The sequence below is a fragment of the Antrostomus carolinensis genome, unplaced genomic scaffold (genome assembly GCF_000700745.2).
Source record: "Antrostomus carolinensis isolate BGI_N321 unplaced genomic scaffold, ASM70074v2 scaffold20766, whole genome shotgun sequence".
Classification (NCBI taxonomy): domain Eukaryota; kingdom Metazoa; phylum Chordata; class Aves; order Caprimulgiformes; family Caprimulgidae; genus Antrostomus; species Antrostomus carolinensis.
In genome coordinates this window covers 70,344-79,237 of record NW_010321444.1, presented here as the reverse complement: position 1 = coordinate 79,237, position 8,894 = coordinate 70,344, and the positions used below count along the sequence as shown (strand labels likewise).

General features: G+C 43.3%; 1 protein-coding gene across 1 annotated transcript; it reads left to right on the top strand.

Annotated features, from left to right (window-relative positions):
• Positions 1–79: 79 nt before the first annotated feature.
• Positions 80–337, top strand: LOC104526488 (TSC22 domain family protein 1; the record flags this gene model as incomplete). The annotated part of the gene is made up of 1 exon (XM_029085445.1): positions 80–337. A coding segment is annotated over one exon (258 nt), but the record flags the coding sequence as incomplete, so codon positions are not given.
• Positions 338–8,894: the final 8,557 nt, after the last annotated feature.

Below are 8,894 nucleotides of genomic sequence, written 5' to 3'. Positions count from 1 at the left end.
GGTCCTCTGCGCCTCCGGCGGAGCCCGGGCCTGGCACTGGGCTGCTCTCCTAACGCACACGCTCTCTGCTGCGTTTCAGGATCTGGTAAAGAGTCACTTGATGTACGCGGTGAGGGAGGAAGTGGAGGTCCTCAAAGAGCAAATCAAAGAGCTGATAGAGAAGAACTCCCAGCTGGAGCAAGAAAACACTCTGCTAAAAACACTGGCCAGCCCGGAGCAGCTTGCCCAGTTCCAAGCACAGCTGCAGACTGGTTCCCCGCCTTCCTCTTCCCAGTCACAAGGGACAACACAGCAGCCTGCTCAGCCGGCATCACAGGGGTCAGGGCCTTCAGCGTAGTTCCAGATGTCGTTGCCATCGTGATCGCTGGCCTCTGGACTGCCCAGAGCGAGAAGGACTAGCGGGAATCCGCCACAGCCACCCTTCATCCATTTCAATGCACATCGCAACCCAGACTGAGGACTCCATGCCCTGCACACATCAGGAGAGGCTTCTCCCCTCTGTATTACGCACTCATCTGTCTCTCTCTTCCCTCCTTTCCCCCTTTGGCTTGAAGGAGTCTTTGTTCTTAGGTTGGTTGAGTAAAATAAACTTCCAGAGAATTAGCACAAGTACACTGGGGACTTGAGCAGCTTCTGCAAATGGCTGAGGAACGAAGCTGCATGCCTGAATTTTCTTGGTTTGTTTTTAAATCCTCCACTCGTCCAGTCATATAACTGATACAAGTGCTTTTTGAGCTTGGAAATGCGAAGAAATAGATGGGAGTAAAAAGTGATGGCTCAATCCCCCATAAGTGCACTGGGGTTCCAAAGTGAGGACTGGTGCATAGGATCTAAGAGGAAGAGGGAGAAAGGTAAACTCAGTGTTTAACACTTAACTGTCACCTGAAACCTTAAGTGCAAATATTTGCACCGTTTTTTGAAGCAGTGGACAGGTGCATAAAGCTGTATTATATATAGAAAGCAGGTAGGTGACGTACAGTTGGGTCATAGGATTATTACAATGAAGGTTATTTGCCTACTGTATATTTGTGTATTTAGTGTAATTACTTTGTAAAATAGAAAACTGTAACTATTTAGGTTGTACAGATTGAAGTTTAGTTGTTTCATTGGCTGATTTGAAGAAGTTTGGAAAGTCTTTGGGGTTGTTTTTATTATTTTTTTTTTTTTTTTTTTTTAAAGCTACATAAATAAGAATGCACCTACGCAACTGTTCAGAATCTGGCAGATTTATGCTGTTTGTGTAACTTCTGAAGTTCCCTGGCTGCTGGTTATCTTGAAGTAAATCTTTGTTCATTGTAGTTTGGTTCAAGACAGGAAAAACCACTCCAAAAATTTATCAAACCCTGCTAGCAAAGAATTAAAAAAAAAAAAAAAAAAAAAAAAAGACAAAAAATTGGATTTCCCTGTATGGATTTTTTGCATATGATCTGTATAGTAGTATGCATATGTTTTTGTGCATGTTCTCTAAACAGTTGTAACACGTCAATGTATTTAACTGTTGCACTTGTCAACTTTCAATAAAGCATACAATGTTGATAAATCACTGTTTGCATATTGTACTGATGTTAACCGCAGTCACTCCGAGCTGTTGCAATGCAGTTTGACATGAGCAGTGAGGTCAGAAAGCGTGGGTCTGGGTGCGAGATCCTGCCCGTCAGCTTCAGAGCTTTCTCAGAGTTTCAGCTAAAAATACAGCTCCTGCTTTCCACAGTTTCTTAAAAGTCAATGTGAAGTCAGATGAAGGAGGGAGGAGTTAGAGGACCTGACCAAGAGCAAAGCTCCTTGGTTTGGTCCAGTGCTGTACAGTCAGGACAGCTGAGTGTATACATCACGTAGTAGATAAGCAGGAGCACAGACTTCTGTGGTATAATCATCCATCAATATATAAATCTCATGCAACAGTTGTTCCCTAGCAGCAAACTGGGCATGGGTCATCCTGTGCTGGCAGCAGCCCCAAAGCCCTTCACTTGGGGTGACAAAGGCAGCGGCATTACAGCTTCCCCAGCAGGTCAGCCATAGAGCCACCTTCTCTCAGAAACATCTAGTGATGGGACCAGGCTGAAATCTTGATGTCCAAGAGTTTCTCTCTTCCACAGCTCTTACCTTGATTAATTTCATTTTTTTTTTTGTGAGTTGAAATTCTGTAAACTTGTATTAATTCTGCCTTGTGTAAGTGTTGAGGAGAATTTCCAGTCCTGTGTGAAGATACAACTGTTTGTCTTCAGTTTGAAAAAATACTTCCTCTTTAGTCATGATAGTTAAAACAACCGAATCTAAACCTCCAGATTTCTAGGTGAAAGACTTACCAATATGGTGTGATAGTCTGCAGCTGGAAGGAATGTGCAGTTTTACAGTGGATTCTGTTTACTGGTGTTAAGGGTGTGAATCTTGGATAAGTAGAGTGTTCAGAATTAATGGGATAAAATGGTCAGTCTTTTTGAGGAGCAGTAGGACAGTACTTTGACCGTGAAAGCAGTGTCCTAATATTTGAATACAAGGACATAATCTGACTTAAGAATTAATGACAAAGTTTTTCATATGGTCTTCTATGACTGCTTTCTCCATATAATGAAAGTGAGGAGGCACCATTCTTGAGGAACTTCATATTAGTGCGAATAGTCAGGTGTAGCAGAGGAAACCAGAAGACTGAGGGTTCAGAGGCAGGACAGATCACCTCTTTGTGTGATTTCTAGCTAAATTCTTGCTTTTAGATGCTCTTTGTGCAGCGATTCAGGCACTGCTTAGCTGAATCACAGTACAAGCAGTTGCATTGCCTTCATTTGGATCAGTATATCAGAGTGCGTGCATGAGCGTGTTGTTGTGGGTGTGGGAACTTTAATTTGTAGTTTGTGTTCTTGATATTTCAATATATAATTTAAGTGTGTTCTTAATGAGGAAATGCCAGAGAGAAATGTGAGATGTTTTTTTTGATGGATTAAGCTAAAATTAGAAATTGGTGATAGCCTTTGTGGCAGAACAGATCTTGAATTACCTGGATCAGACAAAAGGAATGCTAATTTTGGTGCCTTTTAAATGGTTTAATTGTCTCCAGTTGCCTTTATATTCTGAATGTCTCTAGCGCTTCCAGGCCATAACATTGAGTATATAAAAAAGTCCATCTTAACAGGCAGATAGGCCATTTCACCTGCTTCACTGACCAAAATTTGCAGATAATTATTTTTCATTTAAAAAAGAAATTGACCTCTGGGTTTATTTCTTTTGCTTTGTTTAAAGAACAGCTTGAGCATATTCTAAGTCTAAGATTATTATATTTTTTTTAACTTTAATACAGTATCTGGAATTCTGAAGGTTTTTGGTTAGGTAATACATTGATAATTTTAGTACACTGTGCTTTGATGTTGTCAAGTCTAATCATTTAGTCTTAGGTGCCAAATAGTTTTAAAATTATGGAGCTAGTTTTTGGAGCTGTTTATTAATTGCTAAAGTTAGGCAGAGCAATGTTTTGTTGCCAAGATGATTTTAGCAATAGCTCTGTCAAAACTACAGCCTCTCTCCTTGAAGTGGATTCAAATTAACTAAAATTGTGCTTGAGACCCAAAGAGTAGACGTTTCAGTCGGTTGTGTTGTAATACTTCTGGAAAGAATTGTTTTGATTTTTACTTTTGTTCTAGAACAAATCATTTTTCAGAGCACTTTAAATCAAATGTTGTCAATAGTCAAGAGTATCATCTTTTTCCACCACAATATTTCTTCTTACAAACTCAGAGATGCTCGGGTTTTCATCCACAGTGAGAATCAACTTAAATGTAATCTTTTTTTATGTCAGGCATTTTATTCTCTGCATATCTCCAATTCAGTAATTCTTCAGGCTATATTAAAGCTGTTTGTCATTTAACTTCTTGTTGACATTTAGCTGCACACTTGGTTTATTTTTAACAGCAGTATGATAAACTGATCTAAGCAAATTATGATGGGGACCAAGTTGCTATTTTTTTTTCCTCTTGTGGCTTTTTTTGTTTCTTTTTTTTTTTTTAACCAATAATTTCTGGCAAATAATTCCAAGGCAAGTCCAGATTGTCCAAATTCTGAGGGCTCTGTAAGTGCTTGGGGAAGAGAAATACGCTTCAATAACGCGCAGTCCAGAGAGCTCCCAGACAAAACCTCCCAGCAGCAGTGGAGTAAGCGCAGTGCCTTAGAGATGCCTCTCCCTAATTCTTATGGAATAAATCGATGCCTTGGAGGCAATTTCCTGTCTTTCAACTGGAGAAAGAACCCAGCAAGGCTATTTGGGAATTACCACCCACAATTTCTGTAGCTACAGTGGATGAATTAATCTCAATACAAAGAGTTTTAATTATTATATTTTCCTTGTAGGGTGAAATAGCAGTACTTGCTCGCTGACTGAAAGTACTTGTTTAGCTTAATATATGCCATTTGCAAATCCTCTCGTTGAGTGTCTTGAGTACTTTACTAACAGTTGGCGTCTTACAGACGTTGCACTATTTCTTGCTTTTCTCCTCTCTTTTTGGCATTAAAACTGTTAATATGGGATTAAAACTGTTAAAACTCTCTTTAAACTGGGAGAGGGTCAGTTTAGATTAGATATTAGGAAGAAATTCTTTCCTGTGAGGGTGGTCAGAATTGCCATAGAATCTATGGATGCCCCCTCCCTGGAAGTGTTCAAGGCCAGGTTGGATGAGGCTTTGAGCAACCTGGTCTAGTGGAAGGCGTCCCTGCTGATGGCAGGGGGGTTGGAACTAGATGATCTTTAAGGTCCCTTCCAACCCAAACCATTCTATGATTGTGCATGTTAACTCTCTGGAGAGTTTTCTGCTGTGGTAAACCTGGAACAAGTTATAAATCCAAGGCTTTGGCTAAACTGGAGGTTCACCCAATGCCAACATTGCTTGTCAGTGTGATCTCAGATGTATGAAACTAACCGGAGAATGGTTTGCTGGAGGGAGCTCCTGGGAAGTCTGGAGGGAGCTTTGGTGTCTGAAATTCAGTTTGTTTGAGGATACTCTGCAAAACACCTGCCACTGGCCCGGTCCTTTTCCTGCGATGAGTAAGCAGACTCTTCCGACTGCATTTGGTATGTGCTGAGCTAGGCCAACAAACGGCGTGCTTGAAAATCCTCTGGCAAGGAGTTTCCAGCAGACACTGTCGACTACCCTCCTGCATCGGGGTCCAGTTCCAACAGGAGCAAAGCCAAGCTCAACAATGAAGTTAAAAGCCAAACCATGAATAAACTAACTTCCTTACCTTGTCAATACATCAGAAAAGGGCAACTCAACTGCTGAAAATGAGAAAAGCTGTGATGATTTTCCTTGAAACCACGTCTCAGGTGGTGGTTGTTCATTTAGATGCCCCCAGGAGACTTGTGCTGGGCCAAGAGGTGTGAGAGTTTGGGCAGGGCATGGCCAAGAGGTCCCCAAAATATATCACAATGGGAATTTGGGTACAGCTGAGGAAAGGGAAAAGAGCTAAGCCAGGTTCTTAGGTCATCTTGAAGCTTAACTTTGATTCTTCAGCTGTGTTGGGTGGGGGTGGCTTTTCAGTGATGTTTATGTGGTAATACATCCTGGATGATGTTCAAGTCATCATGAGAAAGCAGCTACAGGCAAATTAAAAATAAAAGGTCATAACACTGCAGTTTACAGTCTGCTAGTCTGGGTGGACTGAGGACTCAGTTCTCCCTCTTTGGAGCTCTTAAGGCTCCAAAAATGTAAAACATCAACAGGTTGGGATCTGGCAAGTGCAAACTCAGAGCAAATCCACCTGAATATCAGAAGTACTGTAAGGACTCAGTTCTCCCTCTTTGGAGCTCTTAAGGGTCCAAAAATGTAAAACATCGACAGGTTGGGATCTGGCAAGTGCAAGCTCAGAGCAAATCCACCTCAATCTCAGAAGTACTGTAAAGGCAGAGAATAAAATTTGTCAGCCTTTAAAAAACAAAGTGAAGCAGAACAAACCTGTATGGCCTTCTGAAAGATCTGCTGTTCATCAGGGGGTGTGGCAAGGGATGGAGATGAGCTTATTTGTGGATCATTTAAATTACTGTCAGCTGTTTTCCAGTCCAACATACATTCAGGTTCTGTGGGGCTTGGAAGCCGGGTATCTGTGCTGAGCTCTCAGATCTCCCCCAAAAATCGTGTTTAAAGTATCTGCCTGCTTTATGTTCCCTGTGGAGGCTACAGTAAATGGTCATTCTTCCTTCCATTAGTTTTATTACTGAGAACCAGCCTGTTCTGCCTCTCTGCTGCTGCTTTAATCAAAGCTTTGCTCCCAGATAGCCATCAGAAAAGACATCTGCAATTCAATTAGATATGTGCTTAAACTCATGATCGCTGTGAAACTGGCCGCTGCTGGAACACAGTGCTCTCCACGCCGTGGGCCCGTGGGGGCTGCAGGGCTCTGCTCCAGCACTTCTGCCTCCTGCCACCGCTTGTCCCCCCTCCTGCCCCACCAGCCCTGCGGTGGCACGGCAACAGCTTACAGATGCTGGAAATGTATAGGGGGCTGGTAGGAGTTTTATTTCTTCTTCCTTGCAAAGCAGGAGAGAAGCTAGAAACTTGGTACCACTCAGCAGCCACAAAATCCACTTCATAACATATTCAAAGCAGTAACTGCAGAGAAGCGTCTTTCTGCCTCAGGAGGTAGAATGAAGAAGCTCCAAAGGTGTTCCAGAGCTACATTATTCCACCTTTTGCATGGGCATGAAAGCATGATGAATTAATGGGAATGTCCATACCAAAAGAAGTCAGACTTCTTTATTTTTGCAGACTTACTTCAGTCTTCGGTGCTGCAAATGCATATCCCGTGGTGCTGGCTGCTCCAGGGCCACCATTCTTGCTTGCAGTGACCCTATGAGGTGACCAAGGCAAGGACCAAACACCTTCTTGGCAGGCCAGACCACTGAGCCTCTGCAAGGAACAGCTCTTTGGAAATATTTCCATGACCCTGGAGGTAAAGGTGAGCTCCAAGTGATGGCAGGCTGGTCTCTGACATGTACCACAACCTTGTTTAAAAGTGCTGCAGAAGGATGTTGCAAAGTGCTTTGCTGGTCTTGCTTAAAGCAAGCAAAGAACTGATTATAGAGGCTCGCAAAATCACGAGTTAAAGCAGTCAGAAGGGAGGTTTGTGTGGGCTTCTTTGTAGAAAAGATGCAGTTGACAAAAACCTCAAACCCAAAGAGAAGTGAAAAGTGAAGGTGAGTGCAGGGAGTGGATGCAGCTTGCAGCTCACTGCCAACTTTCCTACCTTCAGGGAGCAGCGGTCCCCTCTTGATAGAGAGGCAGATGTCATGCTTATCTGGAATGGGAGAAAAGTAAAGGAGGATCAGGACAACGCAGCTGAGTCTAGCTCCAATGGGTCAGAGTGCCCTACCTGTCGGTACCCCCTGAGTGTAGGATTTAGCAAAGCCTTGGTAAGTGCCCTGCAGCCACAGGATTTCTCCAGCTGCCGTTCACGAGGGATACACCCCAACGGTGATGATGAAAGCACTACAGGTCTGTCAGGATGAGGGGAGAAGAGGATGGAGGTGTAAGTGCTTGTAGGTGGTGCAGGAAAAAGTCCTCTAACCCTTCTCTCCATCTCCGTCGGCTTTAACTTTAAATCCAGTGAGCACTGGTGGAGGATCAAGTTCAGTCATGCTCTTAATGAACAGCAGCTCCCCATTTCATGGGTTCATGTAGAGAGTCTGAGCCAGGACAGCCTATTTGCTCAGAAGTCAATTACTCCTATTTACTACTTACATGCCATAAATGCACGTGGGCTTTCTAAAGAATGGCAGTAGCTTTATTGCCGGGACACGTGGAAAAAACTGGAGCAGTTCCAACCAACAATAGGACACACATATATCAGGGTTGGGGGTGCTCAGGTAGATCTAAGATAGAGGGAGATGATGGGATATTCTCATGTGACCTCTAGGATGCCAATATTGGTGTTGGAAATGTCAGAGCTGGGCAGTGATTTTACTCCAGCCCTGGGCTGCTTTGGTAGCCTTGGTAGCCAGCGAGGTCTGGGAGAAGATAGCAGGTCAAGCTGCCATGATGAACCCCATACAGAGCAGGGGAAATTTAAAAAGGCTTGAAGAGAGAACCCTTTTTTTCCTCTCTCACAATATTGATGTTCTTAATATATTATTAATAAATGAAGTGAAATCTTACAGGGGAAGGAAAGTCTAGTATGAGCCCCTACCTGTTTTAAATGGTTGCCAGTGGAGGAGGTTTGAGGCTATTTTGGGGCACCCTCAATGCCTGCAGTACCTTGACTTGCTCTTGGACACTCTGGGTTTTGTCAGAGCAGATGTATGTGTCCAGACCCCCTAGGCCATCCATGCTGAGCCTGTTGGATCAGGAGGTGTGATCACCAGGTGGCATCAGGTGGGGGCTTTCAGCTGGCCATTGCCCACCCACCCTTCCCTCAAGAAGCTGTGGTGAGGGCTAATGGCCCCAGTGAGTGCTGAGGCACACAGGGCAAGGAGAGGACTGCACTCTCTGGCCCAGGGGAAAGCACTCTGGTTCTCCATGGCACTCTTATTTCCTCTCAGCGTGGCTGCTCGCAATCAGCCCACAGGTAAAATCAACTCACACCACAACTCTGTTTGCATTTCACCATGCTGCTTCAGTGGCAAACACCCCTTTCTTTAAAAAAAGTTTCCTTTTGAGGATGTGAAAATACAAGTATCAGTTATTAGTAATTTAGAGAGGAAAAAACTCTCATATCTACATTCTGTTGTTTACAGGAGGGTTGGATCCTTTGCCTTTTCTCAAGACAAATTTAAGGTAGCTATTTGCCTTAATCAAGAAGAATAAGCAATGCAAAAAAACCCCAACTCAAAGTGATGTAAACAAAAAGCACCCTGCAGAAGGCGAGGGCAACTCTGCTCATGGTGATTTTTGGTGGTTTGGTCATGAAAATCTTACCCCAGT